Raw genomic sequence first — 22,623 nt, forward strand, 5'->3', positions numbered from 1 at the left:
CCTTTTCCTCAGAGTCCCTTCCTGCCACTTAGGCACTTGGAAGAGTTTCTATATTGTTTTGAAAGTTCCCTCTTACCTTTTTGGAAAATATCATGGTAAAAAAAATCTTTTTCTGAGGTCTGGGAATAGCTCAGAAGCCAAAAATAGCCACTCCGGTAAGAAAGCAGCAACCGAAGGAATAAGCACCTAAAAAATGAGTGCAAGCAAAGCTTTCTTGTCTTTGTTCTGTATTTTGGTAAAATCCACACAAGATTGTTCAGTGCACCGATAAAGGCATTTAAATCTCATTCTTCTATTGGGATTCTTCTAGTCCCTGAAGTGATTTAAAGTTTCAAAACTGCAGTTGAGAAAGTTAGAAAACTTGCTGTACACATGGGATTATGTCCCCAAGATCCAATTATTCTTGAATCTCCCCAGAAATTCTTTTCTTCTTCTCTGCCTTCCTACTCCTTCTGCTGAGCTGTGTAGGGAGAAAGGGCCACCCTTACCCATTGGGAGAAACCTCTAAGTCACCAAGAACTCCTACAAGATAGACCTGGAGAAAGGTGAGACCCACCATAGAGACAAATCCTTGTGGCTTATTACCTTTGACCATTTCCAGATTCTGAATGTCGTGATTATACAAAAGCAAGAGACCTTAAGGATCGCCACTTATCTGGGTGCTGCCACACTGTCAGCACCTACCACAGTCTAGGTAGGCATTGGAAAGGTCATCGATGAATCTAGTTCTAGCTCTTGCCTTGCTAGGCTCACATGCATAGCAGCTATCGTCTTCAAAAAGATGAGATGTACTGGGCGCTGGTGGCTCATGCCTGTAATGGCTACTCAAGAGATCTGAGGACTCAGGTGTGAAGTTGTCTGTGACAATGAATCACCAACGAGCTGGAAGTGGAACTGTGGCTCAAGTGGTAGAGCACTAGCCTTGATCAAAAATGCTCAGGGACAATGCCTAGGTCCTGAGTTCAAGTCCCCTACCCCCCTGCAAAAAAATATTAGTGTTCCAGTATCTTATGCAGCCCTCATTTTTGTCCACCTCTCCATTCTGGTACCTTAGAAGCCTCTCTCTTCCATTCTCAAATTACATATTTTTTTCTGCCTCCCAAAAGTGATTACTATTCTGACTTTTGTAGAAGTAGCTTCATTCTGGGTAGACTGGTTTTGGGTTTTTTTTTTTGTTGTTGTTGTTGTTGTTGTTTTTTTTTTGCCAGGCTTGAACTCAGGGCTGAGGCACTGTCCTTGGGTACTTTTTGCTCAAGAGTAGCGCTCTCCCATTTGAGCTACAGTGCCTCTTCTGGTTTGTAAGTGGTATGGAGGAATCAAAGCCAGGACTTGGTGCATGCTAGGTGAGTACTCTACCACTAGGCCACACTCCCAGCCCTGGGTAGCTTCTTAATGACTCCACTTTATCCTGTGATTTACAGATCGGCATCACCTCATGAGCAGACATTATCTAGGTGAACAGTGCTGTAAAGGACCTACGTATTCAAGACCTGTATCAGTTAACTTTAGGATTCGATTATCCAGACAGGTCTGATTCAGTCATGTGAGAAGTCAGATTGAATCCTACATGCCATTTCTGAGTTGAAAGATGGAAGAGAACACAAAGACCAAAAAGCTGCCGTAAGTTGCTACCAATGAGTTCTTGGAATAGCCAGTGAGGGAAACTAGTCTCCCACCAAGAAACTGCATTCTGAACAAGTTGAAGGAGCTTGGAATTATTTTTTGTCTCAGCACCTCATCTAGCTTATCTAGATTTCTCATGTACAGGAACGTGGAATAATTATTGGGGCTTCCTGAGTAGGGGAAGGTTTGTTCTGATAAGGGCCATTTGGATATTTGTAACATTGTGGACCAGACAAAATGATCAGTACAGGCAGATGGGCCGCAGGCAGCCAAGGGGCAGCGTACCAGTCTGTCCTATCAGGTGCCAAATGGTTTCAAGGACCTCATGGTCTACCAGCCAGATGTTTCCATCCCTACTTAAACTGTTATTTTGGAGTAGATTGTCCTGAAGCCTTAGGAAAAATGTATGTATACTTTCTTTAGAGTTCTTTTATGGTTTTGCCACCTGCAACTAGATCAATTATTATTCCATTAAAAATACAATAAAAATTGCTGATTTTACTTTGTTTTCTTTTTTCTCTTTCCTTCCTTCCTTTTTTTGTCATGGGGCTTGAACTCTGGGCCTGGGCCCTGTCCCTGAGCTCTTGCTCAAAGCTAGTATGTTACCACTTTAAAGCCACAGTTCTACTTCTGTTTTTTTTTTTCTGGTAATTATTTGGAGATAATAGTCTCACAAATTTTCTTTCCCCAGCTGGCTTCAAACCACTACCTTCAGATCTCAGCTTCCTGAGTAGCTGGAATTACAGGTATGAGCCACCTGTACCAGGCTTTTCTTTCTCTTGAGAAAGCTAAGCCGTCCTTAAACTTATAATCTTCCTGCCTGAGCTTCCCAAGTGCTGATATTACAGATGTGTACCTTCATGCCTGCCTTTTTTGAAGAAACTTTCCCTGATGGAGATGACCCACATTCTTTATAAACACAAGTTCTCTAAGGTGAACAGTGTACAGGGTGAGAATAGATAATTTTCGTCCTCTAGGAAGCATCAAACTGGTGTGTTTAAGGATAGGCTGGGACTGACTGAAGCCTGGTTTCAGGCAGCAATGGCTTTGAGCTGGCCAACCCCCAACTGCACTGTGCCCATGCTGGGCCCAACAGCCTGCCAATCATACAGAGCTGTGGGGGTAAGGGGGGTAAAAAGCTTGTTTTCTATTAAGATTTAGAGAATCCAGATATTATACCCAACAACTAGCCAAGATCCCCTCAACTTAATCCTCTAGATGCCAATGACAGGACTTTTATTTTACTAGAGGCATTTGAGCAAAGTGTTAGTTAGGAGAGCAAACTATGGAATCCAAAGGCCTTGTTTTTCTTTTTTTAGTCTTTTCTTTCTCTAAGCAAGTGATTTATCACTAACCCCAGGCCTTGGTTTTCAGTCCTGTATTTTTTTTATTCTTCCAATTAAAACAAATAGAATTGTTTTCATTTTCTTTTTTTTTAATTTAGGGTTAATCTTTTTATTGTTAATAATAGAAGAGTTACATTTGCTAGATTATATTTGCTAGGTAGAAGGTGCATTAATTCACACACATTGATACCCCTTCTCATGTTTTTGTCCCCATTTCCCTCTTCCCATCCACTCCCCTCTTGTTTTCCCCTTCCCTTTCCTATTTCAAATAGAATTGTTTTCATTTTCATAAATAAAGGAGTCCTGGTAGAGAGTAAGCTGTTACATATATTAGCTACTGTCAATCAACCTATCATCTATTTGTACTCACAGTTTTAATTATCTGGGTAAATCAGACCTCTGGTACCAAATATTAGTAGAGGAGTGGGTTATTTTATGTTTTCTGTTTCTTTGGATCAAAGCAGAATACTGTAGGTGTGAAAGAGTCCCTGAGTGAGCCCCAACAGCAAGGCAGGGAGAGGGAAGAGGGAAATTTGCCATTGTTCGCTCAAGATGCAGCAAGAATAGGAAAAAGTATGGGTGCCCGACATGTTTTCAAATGAGCAGCAGGAGTCACATTGAGCAGCAGGAGTCCAGAGAAGGAATTTCCTCAATGGCCTGTCTCAGGGCCTCCCCCTGAGCTGCTGCCTTCCCTCTAGGCAAGAGATCCCATCAGCCTACTTTCACTGCTCTGGAGATAGCGGAACCTGTCTAATAGGTGGAGCTTCTGTTCCTTCTCTGTTTCCAACCCCTCCCCAGTTTCTTGGTTTAGTCTCTTATTTTGTGGAACACTTTCTTTACAAAGGATGTATTATATGTACATTTTTGAGATGTTTTGTATCTAAAAGTATTTTTATTCAGTCCTCATAAATGACTGGTGTTTGGGTGGGTGTATTAATTAGGATTCTCCTGAAAAAAAAAAAAAACACAACCAATAGAGGTGTGTGTGTGTGTGTGTGTGTGTGTGTGTGTGTGTGAATTAACAAAATAGCTCATGTGACTATGGAGGCTGACGAATCCCTACCTGTGCCCTCAGCAGACTAAAGGCCTGGGACAGCCAGAAGTATAGTTCTAGTCTTAGAGCTGCAGAATAACATAATGTCCCATCCCAAAGACAGAGAGGTGTTCCCTCTTACTTATCCATTTTATTTTATTACTTTGTCCTTTATTCATATTGTGTATCTATCCTACCTTTACTTATTTAATATATTTATTGGCATTACTGGAGTTTGACCCGAGAGCCTCATTTTTGCCATGTACATACTCTACCACTGGACAACCTCCAACCCTTTTTGCTTTTAGGAATTTTTTATGACCTCCTATCAGTTCTTTCTGTAAAAACCTTTTTAAAAAATGTTTATCCAATCTTTCCAAGTTTCAGCTTTTGTAAATTTATAAATATGGACACTATATTGACATAGTAGAACCGCAATTTTATGAATCAAGAAAAATAGCTTATACTGTAAGGAAAGACAGTGTTTTGGCATGTTGGAGATCATGGAGCTCAGATATATAGCTTCTGCCTGTGGCTCCACCTTTCCAAATATTTGACTATTCAATAGCTCTCTCTTTTCTAAATGGTTTTTTTCTCTCTCTTTCTCCCTTTCTCACTTGCTTGCTTTCTGCTTTCTTTTTCTTTCTTTCTAACAGTATTTGGGTTTGAACTCAGGCCCTTGTTCAGGCAAGTCCTTTACCACTTGAGCCACATTCCCAGCCTTTTTTTTTTTTTTTTTTGCCTAAGTTGTTATTCAGATAGAGTCTTGTGGTGTTTGCTCCACCCTGCCCTCTGTGAAATCGAGATTAGAGACTCAAATCACCACAATCATCTTATGATTTAATAGTTATTTATTTTCTTTAAGTAATGGCTCAGAGGAGTTTCAACTCAACATGTCAGTTTGTGATAAATATCATCCCAAGCAGTTTATTTGTTGAGATCATTTTTTTGCCTGGCCAATCACTACCTCTCAAGCAGCTGGCATTACAGGCATGCGTATGAGTGCGTTTCAGAGCCTGGAAACATATTTTGAGCTGAACAAGGTGCAGAATCAGGGTTTCTGATCTGAGCAATTCTGTTAGCTCCCTTCTAATCTGCATCTCAGGATGCAGAGGCTGCCCCCTACTGAGCAAAGCCAGTGACAACAAGATTTAGGGAAGTCACAGCTGAGTAATGAGATGCCCTGAGGTCCAGGGTTGGAGTCTTTCTCTCCCTGCTTCTATCTTTCTCAACAATCACACCCTAGTCCCCCACTACTGAGCTGTGGAAGCTCAAAAGAGGTAGGGGAGAAGGGGCCACACCATTGCCTGGGCCTCTACACTCTTCAAAGTACACAGGTTCACTCAGCCTCTTTCTGGACAGCTCTGGCCCCTGTTAGTTGGTGACGTCTTATTATGTTGGTGAAATAAGAAGCTGTTTCCAAGCTTTTCCCCAATGAGAGGATAGTATATGGCGGGAGTTACAGATGTGAACTCGAGAAAGCTAAGCAAAATGTTCATCCAGTTATTCTTGGAAGACAAACATTAAAGACTCTCTCCTGCGCAATGCATTGGTTCCTTCTTGAGTGTCTGCTAGCTGAACTGTTCACTCAATTTACCCCAGACCTCTTGACTGCCCAATGCACTGGCTCAGCCTGGCGGTTTTCCCATTCCAATCAGCCAGCTGCCTCCCTCCGGTGCCATGACTTTCATCCAGCATCGCTTATGCTGCAAGGGTACCCAGCTCTCCCCGCAGTGTCCATCCCTCAGCTTTTCAGAGGATGGGGCCACAATGTGATCCCTAAGCAAGAGCCCCATTTCTATTACTCAGGCACACTCTCATCAGATGTAGCTCTTATTATTCTAATGGTCTTCGGGAACAGACAAGGCTGTCAGTACACAGGGATTCAGTTTTCTGGTACTAATTCACCACATGTATCTTCCTGGGAAACAACTTCTGAGAGTCATAGAAGAAAGTAAGCAAGAGGCACAGAACTGGCTTCCAAACATTACAAGATGAAGCATTTCTGAAATATCACCAGGTTCCTCACAGCAGCCTTCACGTCTTTGTTCCTCAGGCTGTAGATGATGGGGTTCAGCATGGGGGTCAGCACCCCATAGAAGAGGGACATGAGCTTGTCCATGAGGTCCTGCTTGTCTGCCCCCAGCAGGTCCTTGGACTTGGGCTTCCCATACATGAACAGGATGGTCCCGTAGAAGATGGTCACCACAGTGAGGTGGGCAGAGCAGGTGGAGAAGGCCTTCTTCCTCCCCTCAGCCGAGGGGATCCTCAGGATGGTGCCGAGGATGAAGACGTAGGAGGAGGAGATGAACAGAACCGGGGCCCCCAGGAAGATCACGTTGGTCACCCCCATGCTGAGCACGTTGATGGAGATGTCAGCGCAGGCCAGCTTCAGGACAGCCAGGATCTCGCAGGTGAAGTGGTTGATGGCATTGTCCCCACAGAAGGGCAGCCTCATTGCAAGGGATGTTTGCAGCATGGAGGCAGCACTCCCAGCGGCCCAGGAGCTGACGGCCATGGGCACATAGGCGGCCTTGCTCATGACCAAGGGGTAGCGCAGGGGGTTGCAGATGGCCACGTAGCGATCAAACGCCATCATGCCCAGGAGCACACACTCCGTGGCTCCCATGGCAAAGGACAGAAACATCTAGATGGCACAGCCTGAGAAGGAGATGGTTTTCCGCGGGGTGAGGAAGCTGTCAAGTGTAAGGGGGACAGAGGAGGTGGTGTAGCAGATGTCCAGGAAGGAGAGATTCCCCAGGAAGAAGTACATGGGTGTGTGCAGGTGGGGGTCAAAGATGGTGACCAGGATGAGGACGGCGTTGCCCAGCAGGGTCACCAGGTACATGGCCAGGATGAGCACGAAGAACGTCTTCTCCAGCTTTGGGTGAGCGGAGAGGCCCAGGAGAAAGAATTCTGACACAGATGTATTCTGGTTGACGTTTTCCATAATGTGTCTCCTTTATCAGCTGACGAAAATACTTAGAGGCCCAAACTCAACATTCTTTGCTTTGCATCAGGATGCAGCATCTGATCAGAGTGATTTTTAAAGAATCCTAAAAGCCCAGTTTCTATTTCTTTCTTCTTTCTTTTCTCCACTTGGTCATGGGGCTTGAACTCTGGGCCTGGGCATTGTCCCTGAGCTCTTTAGCTCAAGGCTACCACCCTACCCCTTGAGTCACAGCACCACTTCCAGTTTTCTAGTGGTTAGTTGGAGATTAAGAGCCTTACAGACTTCAATGCCTGGGCTGGCTTTGAGTCACAATCCTCAGATCTCAGCCTCCTAACTAGCTAGGATTACAGGTATGAGCCACCGCGCCTGGCCGATTTCTATTTCTTTCCAAGATAAAGAAACAAGAAAATAAAAAATTATTTTTGGAATATAAGACCAAATTGACAAGGTCTAAAATGATGGCTGATAATTTAATATATTTATTCAGTGACAGAACATTTAATGATTATGTATACCTATTCAATACCTAATGGCAATTCATTCCTTTGATTAGAAAAGACACTTTGTGCCAGATACTAGTGACGTGATTTGGGAACCTTATATTATGACTGGTTTTCTTCAGATCATTATCTCTGAAAACAAGTGCCTGCTGTTCTCAAGATAATTTCCAACCCTGATCATAGTGCTTTACATATCTTGATCCATCCACAACCAGTCATTCATCCATCCACCCATCCATTCATCCATCCACCCACTAATTTATCCATCATGTAAGAACATCTACTCACCAAAATATTTGTTCATCAGCCAGTATATGGGTATAACAAACTTCAGTGAAGATCAGAGCTGACCCACAGGCCCAGGCTTAAACAAGCTCCCTCCCAGGGAGGAAACACAAAAATTCACTAGAGGCTGAAGTATCTGATGGGAACAGGGGGAAGAGAAGGCTGTCTTGGTGATACAGAATCCAATTGGATCTTTAAGAAAAGACCCAATTGCTGAGAGAGGCAAATGATTAGGAGAAAGGTTGCCAAGGTGACTTCATATTCTGGATGTTCTGATAGATCCCTCCTAGTTTGAACCTAGTGTTTCATGGAAATAAACTGTCAGCCCCTGCAGTGCACAGTGGCTCGCAGCTCCTAGTTCTCTTAGAGAGCTGCCTAATAGCAGTGCTGGTTTTGTTTTTTTGTTTTTCATTCTATTAAGTTTCTTTCCCTCAGGCAGAGTGTCTACATAGGAATCAGTGAACATAGCAGTCCTTGAGGGTTTTTTTTTTTTCCTTTTTGTGTCTCATCTGTTAAGTATTTTAACCCAAATTTAGGCTCGAAGTTGAGTGTACTCCCAAATAATTAAGCCCAAACGTCTCTCCTGTTCTAAATCCTCTTCTGTACAACACTAATCCATAGCTTTTCAAATTTAGCTTCATTGTTTTTGGTGAGGAAGATCTCTAACATTCTCAAACAGCCTGCTTCATAGTTTCAGAACTCTGAGAATCAGAAATTCCTCATGTTGAACCAAGCCAGCAGCTTTGCGAGTCTCTCTCTCTCCAAGGTAATTAAACCTCTTTTGTGAATTGCTTGAGTTTGCAGGTCATCAGGAGATAAGGCCATTTCCCTTCTGGGGGAGTTCTAAAAGTCCTTGAGCTCTTAAGGTTCCTAGGCCTCTAGCCATCTAGATTTTACAGATCCAAGAAAGGGCTTCTGGATGGCTCCCAGTCTTGGAGATAAAATTGAAATTATTTCATTTCTGCTCCCCTGTCAAGCCCTAATACCTTTGGAAAAACCAAGTCAGAAGTTGGAAATGTTACTATGCTAATAAAAGACCTGAGTTTTATTTTTGTAAGAATCCTTACTTTACCTGAATAAGGAGCCTGCGGAGAAAGGACCTATGTGCCTTAGGAAGAACACACGGACCAGAAATAGCACTGGCCTGAAAGGGCCCACATTGAGGTCATCTCTGATTTGAAGAAGAGGGGAAATTAGTTCTTCCCACTCAACCTCCCTTGAAGCATTAGGCAAAAATCTCCTAATGAACAGCCAGTATATCAGAAAACAATTGGAACTGTTGGGCTCCCTAAAGTGATTAAAAGTTTGGAAATGGAAGAGTACAGTTAGTAAACTTTTTATGCTTCTGGGACAATGTCCCCAAGATGCAATTATGTAGAAGTAATCCAGGAAGACTTCTTTCTCTCTTCCTTTGCTCCTGTTGGAACCCTCCACTCTTTTGTTATGAAATACTTGATGAATTCAAAATAATGTAGCTTCAAGAAATGAACCAAAATGTGAAAAACTTCAGAACCTAACACCAAATATGGCATTACTATTATAACTTAAGCCTCCTGCCATTGTATACTATGTATTTTTTTTGCCAGTCCTACAGTTTGAACTCAGAGGCTGAGCACTGTCCTTGGGCTTTCTTAAGACTAGAGCTCTACCACTTGAGTCACAGCACCACTTCCAGCTTTTTTCTATGTAAGTGGTACCGAGGAATCGAATCCAGGTCTTTGTGCATGCTAGGCAAGCACTCTACCACTAGGCAAAACTCCTGGCCCCTACTATGTATTTCTTTAAAAAATATTTTTTTTGTCATGGTGCTTGAATTCAGGGCCTGGGTGTTGTCCCAGAGCTTCTGTGCTTAAGGCTAGCACTCTTAACACTTTGAGCCAAGCTCCATTTCTGGTTGTCTGGTGGTTAGTTGGAGATAAGAATCTCATGGACTTTATTATCCATTCTGGCTTTGAACCACAAGCATGAGCCACTAGTGCCCGGCTTCATACCATGTCTTTCAATCCTGTTCCTTCTAGAAGTGGATTTGACAATTCTGAAATCATTTCCTTGCTTTTACACATAAACATATCCACGTACAGATCCACAAGTTATTCCAAGTTTTTTCTGGTGATAGTCTGGAGAGAAGAAGGGTAAACAAATGCAATAGTGCTATTCAGCATATACTATGTGGAAAATAACCTATATAACTGTGTGCAGGGTGGGAAGAAGGAACTGAGGGACAGCAAAGGAAGGGTTGACATTATTGAAAAACTGAAACATACTCATTACCTGATTTATGAAATGGTAACCCCGCCCTATACCTTAATAATAACAATAAAAATATCACAAGCCAGGATAATGTAAAGACACTTGCACATCCATATTTATTGCTGCATTATTCACAATAGCCAAGTTGTGGTAACAGTCTAGATGGCCTGTAATGGATGAGTGAAACCAAAAAATGTGGTACCTATGCACAATGGAATTTTATACAGCCATTAGAAAGAATAATATCATGTCATTTGAAGGAAAATGGTAGATCTAAGATGGATCATGTTAAGTGAGGTGAGCCAAAGTTCAATGAGACAAATGGCACATATTTTCTCTCATCTGTGCAAGCTAGAGCTAAAATACTCAAAGACATGATAAATTATATAGAACTCCAAGCATTCTCACACACAGTGAGGCCAAAGGAGGATGTTCTTAGGAGAGGAACAGAATGGCACAATGCCTATGTGCAGATGATCATAGAAAATAATACCACAATGAACTCCAGGAATGAAAACAAGAGGGTTTTTCCCCATTTTTTGCTGTTTTTGTTTTCATTTCTTTTTGTCTCGTTTATCTGTGTTTGGGAGGGTAAGTGGGGGCACAAAAATGGAGCAATAAAGGGTGAATAAACGTAGCTGTGGTACTCACCAGACACTATGTTGAAAATGAACTATACCCCAGCTGGGATATGGCCTAGTAATAAAGTGCTTGCCTAGCATGTACGAAGATCCAGGTTTGATTCCTTGGTACCACATGCATAGAAAAAAAGCTCAAAGTCACACTGTGGCTCAAGTGGTAGAGTTCTCGAAAGGACAGTACTCAGGTCCTGAGTTCAAACCCCAGGATGGGCAAAAACAAAACAAAACAAAAGAACTATACAATTTGTATAGGGAAAAACTGGGACAGAGTGGGAGGAGAAGTGACATCTTTCAAAAAGAAATGTACTCTTTACCTGATGTATGTCACTGTAATCCCTCTCTGTATCATCTTTATAATGACAATAAAAAATTAAAACAATTATAGTTTCAGAAAAAAATGAAATGATCTTTCCTCACTATTATGTTCCCTGTAGTACAGAAAAGAGTACACACACACACACACACACACGCACACACACATCTAGTTTGCATGTGAAACAAATATGGAAGCATATCTTCCCAAAGATTTTTATTGCTCATTTTGTCACAATAAAAATAAAAATTAATCATTAGCACACACTAGCTGTGCATGGGAGGCAGCTCACTGTGCTGTTTCCACAAATGGAAACAATGTGTTTTGGTCAGTCTGATCTCCTCCCCTTCCTAAAAACAATTAGATGACTTAGTGCAACCATCTCTTTATCTCAAAGTGTTGACTCCTTCTATGCTCAGTCACCCAGGAAGGTTTCAACTCAATCTTGATCTGTTCATTTTCCCTCTCACTTCCTCTCACCATCATTGAGGGAAGCATTTCTGACTTATCAAGTTCCTCACAGCAGCCTTCACGTCTTTGTTCCTCAGGCTGTAGATGATGGGGTTCAGCGTGGGGGTCAGCACCCCATAGAAGAGGGACATGAGCTTGTCCGCAAGGTCCTGCTTGTCTGCCCCCAGCGGGTCCTTGGACTTGGGCTTCCCATACATGAACAGGATGGTCCCGTAGAAGATGGTCACCACAGTGAGGTGGGCAGAGCAGGTGGAGAAGGCCTTCTTCCTCCCCTCAGCCGAGGGGATCCTCAGGATGGTGCCGAGGATGAAGACGTAGGAGGAGGAGATGAACAGAACCGGGGCCCCCAGGAAGATCACGTTGGCCACCCCCATGCTGAGCACGTTGATGGAGATGTCAGCGCAGGCCAGCTTCAGGACAGCCAGGATCTCGCAGGTGAAGTGGTTGATGGCATTGTCCCCACAGAAGGGCAGCCTCATTGCAAGAGAGATCTGCACCAAGGAGTTGACTCCACCAGCAGCCCAGGAGCTGACGGCCATGGGCACATAGGCGGCCTTGCTCATGACCACGGGGTAGCGCAGGGGGTTGCAGATGGCCACGTAGCGATCAAACGCCATCATGCCCAGGAGCACACACTCCGTGGCTCCCATGGCAAAGGACAGAAACATCTGGATGGCACAGCCTGAGAAAGAGATGGTTTTCCGCGGGGTGAGGAAGCTGTCAAGAATGAGGGGGACAGAGGAGGTGGTGTAGCAGATGTCCAGGAAGGAGAGATTCCCCAGGAAGAAGTACATGGGTGTGTGCAGGTGGGGGTCAAAGATGGTGACCAGGAGGAGGACGGCGTTGCCCAGCAGGGTCACCAGGTACATGGCCAGGATGAGCACGAAGAACGTTTTCTCCAGCTTTGGGTGAGCGGAGAGGCCCAGCAGGACAAAGTCAGTCACAATGGTTTGGTTGGCCATTTCCATTTTAAATGTTCTCTTTGACTTGCAAACTGAGGACAGCAAACACATTTATAGGGATTGATATGTGAGTGTTCTGATGAAAGCATGCCACAACTTAGCCACTTTTTTCCTTTAAGATGCTAAGTTACGGGCTGGGAATTTGGTCTAGTGGTAGAGTGCTTGCTTAGCATGCACGAAGACCTGGGTTCGATTCCTCGGTACCACATACATAGAAAAAAGCCAGAAGTGGTGCTGAGGCTCAAGTGGTAGAGCTCTAGCCTTGAGAAAGTCCAAGGACAGTGCTTAGGCCCTGAGTTCAAGCCCAGGACTGGCAAAAAAAAATGCTAAGTTACATCAGCATTCAGGAGATAAAATTTCTCTGTGTATGAAACTTACGTTAAAAGGTTTGGTTAATCAGATCCAAGCGGGGAAACATCCTCTAAGCAAGAGGATAAAAGAACTGTAGTGAGATCTGTGGACGTGTGCTCTTGACAGCAGGGAGGCATACATTCCCCTGTGCATCTACATGAAAACCATAGAAGGGGAACTTTGAGAATGCTTGTCCCTGAACTGTCCCTGCTGTACTGTCAGGAGTTTCATGCTTTCACCTTGAGAAATACTGGCTTCTGGTATCATCTCTTTCCCTCTCCATGCCCTAATTCTGTGCTTGCATAATATTTTACTAATAGTAACTCAGATTCACCTACAGCCCTACAGAGACAGAGTGTGATGAACAGAGGCCAAGAAGAAGAATCTAGCTAGAATGTCTTTTTATTACCTCACACCCCATTGATATTTCATTTGCTTTGACTTTGTTGGAGATCCCACTTAATTGCATAGTCAATTAGAAGTTTGGGTGCCCAGAACATTCAGACTTTTACAGAAGAACTCCTATATGCCCTCTCACTAGCACAGCGTCTGTCCATAGTACTGAGGTTTTCGCAGTTTACTCGTCTCTTGAAAGAGCAGAGAGAATAGTCCTTTATGGTTCCCAGAGTAACTTGGTGATTAGATTCTTCCTTGGAAGCTGTTTTTTAAGTGACATCTTCTAACTCAGGCCCTTCCCTATCCCTATTGACTGCTAATGCCACCACAAGGCTGTCGCAACTCATTTTCCACAGCAGAGTTTCAGTGTCTCTGAAACTGAAGGTCAGGGCCAGTGTTAATGGTTCATGCTATCATCCTAGCTACTCAGGAGGCTGAGATCTGAGGACTGTGCTTTGAATCCAATCCAGGCAGGAAAGTCTGTGTGATTATGCTTATCTCCAGTAAACGACTCAGAAAGCCAGAAATGGAGCTGTAGCTCAGTGTTAGAGTACTAGCCTTGAGCAAAAAATGCTCAGGGACAACTCCCAGGCCCTGAGTTCAAAACAAATAGCAAAAGCAAAAATAAAATAAAACAAAAACCCTAAAGATCAGAAAGAAGCTCTAAGCAGCCAGGGCAGGGCCAGGAAGTTCCTCACCTTCTCCCTAGAGCCCCTTCCCTCCTCACTCTGGATTTTTGTGCTTCCATTTGTGCCAGAGTACATCTATGAAGGACTATAAAAATAACTGGGGATGGTCTTGACATCTTTGTCTTCCCTAGGACACTCAGGAAAAGTAAACACATCATACCTTTCCCCAAAGTATGTATGCGATAGGCTTGAGTAGGAGGGGATGGCACCCTTACCTTCTGTGATTGTTTATCCTGTGGCTAGATGGGTATCACTGAGTGAGAAAAAGCAGACATAGCCTGAAACTATTCTCATGCAAATTACCAGGAAAGATCAACTGCAGAGATGAGAATCCTTCCAAGAAACAGATCTGTTTCTGGAGAGATTAATAATATATCACCTCCTTTTTTTCCATTCTATGACCACCTTAACATAATTTGCTCATTGTTTAAGTATATGCTGCTCATATATTCCATTCTTTTGATCATTGGAAAGTTTGCCCTATAATTCAACAGAAACTTCCTTCCTCTAAAGTCATTCTCCATGGTCCCCTAACTCTACCCCACCCCTACACTAGTTTAGATTGCCAGCCTGTGTCTACCTTTCCCTAGGATTACGTTTTCTTTTTTGTAGTACTAGGAATTGAACCCATGGCCTCATGCATATCAGGCAAGCCTTCCACCAAGCTGTATCACCAACCCTTTCTTTTCCCCTCTAAACACCCATGGAAGCTGGTTTCTAATTCCTACCTTGGATCTCACTTGTTCTTAGATTTCCATCTTTGCTCTTCTCCTCACCTACCTGAGGAAGATTTGACTACAAAGAAAAACCAATCTGTGTCCATTGGAGAGATAAGTCTGTGTCAAGTTCTGGACCACATCCAACTAGAAGTATAGAACATGTTGGAATGCCTCTGGCTTTGTGAGATTATGATTTCAACTACTTACCCAGATCATGCCTGATCTAGTCTTAGTAGAAGATGCAGTAGATTCTGTTTAGCAGTTTAGGAATGAAGCTATCCCTCCAAACTGCACAGCAAGACAAAGGGAATGTAGGGAGTGGCCGTAGCTGGGGACTGCTAGCTGCTCTCTGCCCTAGCTGGGTCTCTTCAGGCCCAATGTGAAAAGGTAACTTCCCATCCACGTTGTTCTTCACTGTGCCCCACAGTCATCTGTGTCTTTCTCTTTGAAATCTTCTGTTCTCTGCCTTTTACCCTGCTCTCCAGAGGCTCTAGCAATGACCCTGGAAGAATTTAGACTTCTACTTGTTCAGGGGCCAATTTAAATCCCAGAAGCAATTTAAAGTTTGATGAAAGTTCTCATAGGAATTTAGGGAGCTGGTGTCCCATAAACACAATTAGACAACTTGCAGACTGCTCTGTGGGAAACCTAACTATCGATATAAAGGAACGTTTCTTAGATAAGAAAGTTCAAGTCCTGGGCTTGCTAAACTTCCTGGAAGTGGGGGGTGATTACTAAAGTCTGACAGTACTTTGACCATAAGGTTATATCTGCCTATGTGGGCCGGCCATTTGTCTTTTCAAAGATAAGTGACAAAATGAAGGGCAAAGATTTGTTGAGGTTGAGGTAAGCGCATTGGTCACTCATGTGATGCTCTTCCCTGAGGTCCTTCTGCACACCTCACAGTAGGCTAGGCCTGGAAACATGCACTGGCAAAGCAAGCAGAAATGATCACCTCTAAAGAGTGATCAAAAGTGATTGCCTCTAAATAGTTGCAGGGACAGCTCAATGCTGAGAAATGGTTGCCAAGTGTCCTTGGCTTTTAGGAAAGTCCAGAAGTACGGAAGAGCCAGACGAGGAAGGATGTGGTGGGAGCCAATGTGAAAAATGTCAGAAGACATCCCAGAGCTTAGCAACAGTCAAGGACAAAGAGAAAAGCTGAAACAAGGGCAGAAATTAAAAACTATGAAGGAGAAACTAAATTTGACCCCCCAAAATGAGACCTGTAAGCTGGTGTACGAGTCTTGGGTCTGAAAGGTTGTTTTATCAGATCACTTTTCAAATTTCCCATATTCTGTGTCTTCTGAGGACAGGAGATTAGCAAAGGACCTTTCCTGTAATTAAAGAGTGTGGATTGGTAGTGGAGAAAGTAAATTTATAATAGGACACTATCCTCAGTAGTTGTTGCCACTTTTTATTTTTGCCCATCCTGGGGCTTGAATTCAGTCAGGGGTTAGGGGTACTCTCCCTGAGCTTGCTTTGTTCAAGGGGAGTCCTCTGCCACTTGAGCCACAGTGCCACATCTGGCTTTTTTTCTGAGTAGTTTATTGGAGATGAGATTTCTCATGGAGTCTCCTTCCTCCGCTGGCTTATGACTGAGATCCTCAGATCTCAGTCTCCTGTGTAGCTAGGATTACACGTGTGGCCACTGGCAACCAGCTGTGGTTAAGACTAGTAAGTGTTTTCAACCAGCCTCCCTTTAACTGGAACCCCCAGGTAACTAATGCGACCATTCCTTGGGGAACATGTGATGAGCAAACAGTCACAAGGTTTGCTGACTGTACAACAACAGCTCTGTTCGTATTCCCTGGGAACAGTCATCGTAACCAAGAGGCAGTTAATCTGGCTTCCCACCTTACTCAAGCCAATGGTTAATCATGTAGTGACATCATTTTAACGTACATTATGCAAACTGTGCTTAAAAAGAGAGTGAAAGAGCTACTAAAGAAACTACAGTTGAATACTTTGATGGTTCCATTAAGGGCAGATTATAAAAATAAAATATTGTCCTATCAGATGGCAGGAAGACATAACAGCTTTCTGTAAAACATACTCTATACTCTTATCCTTTTGCAAAAAAAGGTCTTTAAAGATTTATACAGCTTGAATAAACTTAGAATTGAGTGCTATTGGTATGGTTTACTTAAGTCTAACAGTTACTAATAGATAAGGAAAGGCACATACACAGAAATAGCCAGAAGTGGCCACTCTGGCTCCAGTAGTAGAGTGCTGCTCTTGAGCTGAAGACTCTGGGACAGTGCCCAGGACCACTGACCAACAAAAAAAAAATTTTTTTTTGATCCCTCATTTTCTTCTCCTGTGATGCTTCTATGATGTACAGTATGCTTTTTTTAGTTGTCTTATAGTTCTTGGATATTTGTTTGTTTGTTCATTGGTGTCTTGTTTTTCAGTCTTTTCTTTCTTTGCTTCTCAGTTTTTGAAATTTCTTTAGACTTAGAAAGTTTAGATTCTTTTCCTTGATCGTATAGGCTCTTCTAATGAAACCATCAAAGGCATTTTTCATTTCTGTCACAGTGTTTTAAATCACTGACATTTCCTTTGGAGTCTTTCTTAGAATTTCTATTTTTCTGCTTAGACTACCCATTTGTTTTGCTTAACAATTAAGCATATTAATCATATTAGTTTTAAATTGCTGGTCTACAATTCCAACATCCCTGCTGCCTCTGAATTTGGTTCTGAGCTGAAGAGCTCAGGGACAGTACCCAGGCTGAGTGCAAGCCCCACAACCCACACACAAAAAAAAAGCAATACACAGAAAGTTGCAGTTATATAAAAGTCAGGTAATGAGTTCGTTTATTTTTTCAGATTTTATTATCCCTTCCCTTGCTCTTTCTGTTTTCCCTCCTGTCTGTACCTATAGCTTTCTGGGATAATCAGATCTTTAAGATGATCCCAGTGAAGGTGCCATCACTTTTGAAGATTTCCCAACCCATAGCATGTTGAAATAATCCACTTTAATTACAAATTTAAAGTGCTTTTTTCTACTTTGGTCATTAAAAATATTTGTCTTACAAGTACATCACTTAATTTATAATTCCGTGATTTCTCAAAAATCATTGTGCAAATGCAGTACATGGATTTTCACAAAGTAGCATAAGGTATTTCCACAGTCCATTGACTGTTTAAACATGATCCATGGATATAAAAATGTACCTATTATTGGAGTTGATGTAAGTTTTATTGTTTGTTGGTTGGTTGGTTGGTCATGGAGCTTGAACTCAGGGTCTATGGGTGCTGTCCCTGAGCTCTTCAGCTCAAGGCAAGTACCACTTGAGCCATAGCATCATTTCCAGTTTTCTGGTGGTTAATTGGAGATAAGAGTCTCATGGACTTTAGTGCCTCAGATGGCTTTGAACCACAGTCCTCCAATCTTAGCCTCCTGAATAGCTAGGATTATAGGTGTGAACCACCGGTGACTAGCTTGATATAAATTTTTTCAAGTCAAGAGCCAAAGTATTTTCCAGACCTCAAACATCTTTGCCCTTGATGGAAATGTCATAGTCCTAACCTCTGATCCCCTGCTCGGTAGACTAATAAACCTGCTTACTCTCTAGAATTAAAAATACACTGAGTGCTGGTGGCTCACACCTGTAATCCCAGCAAGGAAAGAGGCTGAAATCTGAGTGGAGTAGTTCATGAGACTCTTTTCTCCAATTAACCACCCCAAATCCACAATTGGAATTGTGGTTGAATGCTAGCATTTGAGCACAAAAGCTCAGGAACAGTGCCTAAGCCCTGAATTCAAGCCCCAGGACTGGCACAGGTGTCTGCACAAGTACACACACACACACACACACACACACACACACACAGGAGTTTAAAAAACTCATAAAGATGAACTGAGATCATTTTTTTAAGTGAAAATTAAAGGAACTTAATTTGTCAAATCATTTTTTTTGCCAGTCCTGGGGCTTGAACTCAGGGCCTGAGAAATGTCCTTGGACTTTCTCAATGTTAGAAGTCTACCACTTGAGCCACAGCACCACTTCTGACTTTGTCTATGTATGTGGTACAAGGAAGCGAACCCGGGTCTTTGCGCATGCTAGGCAAGCATCCTACGACTAGGCCAAACCCCAGTTTTGTACGTGTTAGTCAAGCACTCTTTTACTAGGCCAAACTCCCGGCCCCCTAGCAAATCATTTTTTAGAAACATCCCCCCCCCCCTTTGGACAAAGGAAATCTGTGAGTCAAGGTCCAGGCAACACCTGAGAAGAGCATACTGCATGATACACATGCTGTTCACACATCTGTGTTGAGATTGGTGCTTTTTGTTAAAGGTTTAGTTCCCCGGGAGCTGACTATGATGCAGAGATTTGGGGGCAGGGGGGAGTCCTGGGGCTTGAACTTGGCCTGGGCACCATCCCTGAGCTCTTCAGCTCAAGGCTACTGCCTTACCCTTGAGCCAAGCCCCACTTCCCGTTTTCTAGAGGTTAACTGGAAATGAGCCTCGGATCCTTTTTTGCCTGGACTGGCTCTGAGCCTTGATCCTCAGCCTCCTGAGCAGCTAGGATTACAGGCATGAGCCACTGCTCCTGGCAGATGCAGAGACTTTTACGCACAATCTTTACTGCTTGTACCTACCTGACAGGGACAGGTAGAGGAAGCAGAGTGGGACAGTAGGAGACCAGGCATTGCCATGGAGAGCTCTAACTAGAATGGAGCCCCATTTAATAACTCCACTTGATAGAGCACTGAACCCATTGAAAGTGTTCTACGAGTAAGAGATGAGATAAAGTTAGTAACTGAGTGAGGTTGATGAGGAAAGTCAGTGGATGTCCCTTTACAAGTTATGTATGTTAATAAAAAAGAGACAGTGGTAGCTCCATTTGTGATAAGGACTACTGCACCTTTTTATAAACAATAATTAACCCCTGGCCATGAGTGGATCTAAGAGGGCGATATGACATCAAGTGAGGAAGCCATCCTTGACTGAGAGCATCCATGCAGAGATGGAGCTAAACGCTGTCAGCCACGGACATGCTTAGCAGCTGGATGAAGGCTTCAGCCCTCGAGAGGAATGAGCACCCGAGCAGCACACTACAGCACTCATTACACACTCTTTGCCAGTGCGTCTCCAATTTTAACAGGCTACAAACCACTTGAGGGACCTTGATAAAATGAAGATTCCAGCTAAGCAGGTCTTCCATGGGCTCCAAGATTGTGCGGGTCAACTCAACAGCCTCCCCGCTGAGGCTGAGACTGCTCATCCCTGGAGCACAGTGTGAGCAGCACAGCCTACAGGCAATGTGCCCCTTGCTTTACATTGCTTTGCACTGAGATTGTCTCACGCACGGAGGATCATGGGATAAATCCCACCATCACAGGGAAAGGCATTTCCGATTCACAAGTTCCCGGACAGCTGTCTTCACATCCCTGTTCCTCAGGCTGTAGATGATGGGGTTCAGTGTGGGGGTCAGCGCCCCATAGAAGAGGGACATGAGCTTGTCCGCAAGGTCCTGCTTGTCTGCCCCCAGCGGGTCCTTGGACTTGGGCTTCCCATACATGAACAGGATGGTCCCGTAGAAGATGGTCACCACAGTGAGGTGGGCAGAGCAGGTGGAAAAGGCCTTCTTCCTCCCCTCAGCCGAGGGGATCCTCAGGATGGTGCCGAGGATGAAGACGTAGGAGGAGATGAACAGAACCGGGGCCCCCAGGAAGATCACGTTGGCCACCCCCATGCTGAGCACGTTGATGGAGATGTCAGCGCAGGCCAGCTTCAGGACAGCCAGGATCTCGCAGGTGAAGTGGTTGATGGCATTGTCCCCACAGAAGGGCAGCCTCATTGCAAGAGAGATCTGCACCAAGGAGTTGACTCCACCAGCAGCCCAGGAGCTGACGGCCATGGGCACATAGGCGGCCTTGCTCATGACCACGGGGTAGCGCAGGGGGTTGCAGATGGCCACGTAGCGATCAAACGCCATCATGCCCAGGAACACACACTCCGTGGCTCTCATGGCAAAGGAGAGAAACATCTGGATGGCACAGCCTGAGAAGGAGATGGTTTTCCGCGGGGTGAGGAAACCATCCAGGACCAGGGGGACAGAGGAGGTGGTGTAGCAGATGTCCAGGAAGGAGAGATTCCCCAGGAAGAAGTACATGGGTGTGTGCAGGTGGGGGTCAAAGATGGTGACCAGGAGGAGGACGGCGTTGCCCAGCAGGGTCACCAGGTACATGGCCAGGATGAGCACGAAGAACGTCTTCTCCAGCTTTGGGTGAGCGGAGAGGCCCAACAAGACAAATTCTGTCACAGTAGACTGGTTATAGGTTTCCATTTCAAACTCTCTTTCATCCCTAGTTATATCAAAGGCAGAGAAGGCATGCTCACTGATTGGCTTGCAGGAGTCAATACATGGAGATCACAGCATAGTCTTTAGGATTCAAATATGAGCCCAACTTATCCAAAAGCCATACTGTGTAATAGACCTTGTGAGATCAAAATTTTACAACTGTAATGAATCTTAATGAAATGGGGGACATTTCTGTTGAATCAATCATATTAATGCCCCAAAGCAATGTCCAGAAATGTATCTGTTGTACTTTGTAAGGGTTCCTGAGTAACTGTGTCTGTCGTATAGTTAGAAGACCTTTGATGTATCACAGCTCAATGACACAGACCATCAAGTCACATATCCTGTCCCCCTAGATTAGGTTCCTCTTTATTCAGCTAGTTTATAGTTTGACCTAGATGGGCACCAGTGGCTCATGTCTGTAAACGTAGCTACTCAGGAGCTGAGTAGCTATCTACTAGCTACCTAGCTGAGATCTGAGAATCAGTTCAAAGCCAGCCTGGCAGGAAAGTCTATGAGATTCTTACCTCCAATAAATTACTCAGAAAACAAAACCAGAAGTTGTGCTGTGGTTCAAGTAGTAGAGCACTAGCCTTGAGCAAAAGAAACTAAGGGACAGTGCCAAGGACCTGAGTTCAACTTGAACTCAGTTCAGGACAGGTACAAATATATATTTGTGTGTGTATTTATATATATTAAAAATAACTTGATTCTCCATAACAGTATTATATGGAGAGAGTGTACTGACTTGAAAACAATGTTTTGTTTTGTTATTTTTTAATCTTTCTTCTTCAGTGCCTAGTTTAAACCAGTCTTTTGTGAGTTTAGCTAGTACAAATCAGTTCCTCTGACCTTGACTTTGTGAAATCTATCCAAACTGCACTTCTGAAACCTATAATAGTGAAATTCTACCTGACCTTTGTTAATCCCTGACACCACTTCTGTCCCCCAAATCTCTAGAAAGATGGTCTAGATAGAAGGGCTCCTTGTGTTTCCTCCAAATACCATACCTAACTCCCTACAACTTTGCTACCCCAAAACTTTTCTAAAAGAGGAATAGAATCACTGTCTATTTCAACTCCTCCTAGTTCAGAGTTGGAGAGACTGAGATCAGAAAATCAGGAGAGAGATCCCCCTCAAAAACATGGCCTCCTAAAGGGTACACTGTTCTAATATAATGTCCAGTAGCTGTTATCTCAGGATATTAGAGATTAAAGGATGAAAAGCTATACTTAGAGAAAACTTCCTTTCAGTTTTCAGGAGATCGAATCATCAGATTAAACCAACCCATACACCATCAAAACCATCTTCACAGTGGTCCTTTCATCCTCTCTCTTTCTCCTCTCCCCTCTCTTTCCTATTGAGGGTTGAACTCCGGACCTTGTACATTCAGCTTGCTGGTTTGGTTGGTGCTCTACCATCTCCAGACTGGTTTTGTACCAGATACTTTGGAGACAAAGTCTCACAGACTTTTCTGCCTAGACCGACTTTGAAGCTTGATCCTCTGTATGTTAGCCACCTGAATAGCTAGGATTACTGATGACAGTCTTCCCTTTAATGGGTGCTTTGCAATGTCTAAATGTTTGCAACAACAGGAACTTCTTGCCAGAAATAATGTCACTGTCCAGGAGCCTGAGCTGTCAGAATTTTTCAAGCACCTGAAATCTACCTTTTTCCTAACTTTCCCCTTTCTCACCTGGCCTAAGTCTGCCTTTCAGGCTCATGTAGAGCATGCTGCCCACATGCCATAGTAGCAGCCTTCAGACCTATGGAAACAGCCATC

General features: G+C 43.6%; 2 protein-coding genes and 1 pseudogene across 2 annotated transcripts; all 3 read right to left on the reverse strand.

Annotated features, from left to right (window-relative positions):
• Nucleotides 1–5,989: 5,989 nt before the first annotated feature.
• LOC150065618 (olfactory receptor 13C7-like) lies at nt 5,990–6,952 on the reverse strand (annotated as a pseudogene).
• Nucleotides 6,953–11,426: 4,474 nt separating this feature from the next.
• Nucleotides 11,427–12,383, reverse strand: LOC150065619 (olfactory receptor 13C7-like). The gene has a single exon (XM_090329140.1). The coding sequence runs from the start codon at nt 12,381–12,383 to the stop codon at nt 11,427–11,429; it is 957 nt and encodes a 318-aa protein (XP_090185266.1).
• A 7,488-nt stretch (nt 12,384–19,871) lies between these two features.
• On the reverse strand, nt 19,872–20,825 carry LOC150065620 (olfactory receptor 13C7-like). Its single transcript, XM_090329374.1, has one exon. The coding sequence runs from the start codon at nt 20,823–20,825 to the stop codon at nt 19,872–19,874; it is 954 nt and encodes a 317-aa protein (XP_090185500.1).
• Nucleotides 20,826–22,623: the final 1,798 nt, after the last annotated feature.

The sequence above is a fragment of the Megascapheus bottae genome, chromosome 3 (genome assembly GCF_031878675.1).
Source record: "Megascapheus bottae isolate mThoBot1 chromosome 3, mThoBot2.hap1, whole genome shotgun sequence".
Lineage (NCBI taxonomy): Eukaryota > Metazoa > Chordata > Mammalia > Rodentia > Geomyidae > Megascapheus > Megascapheus bottae.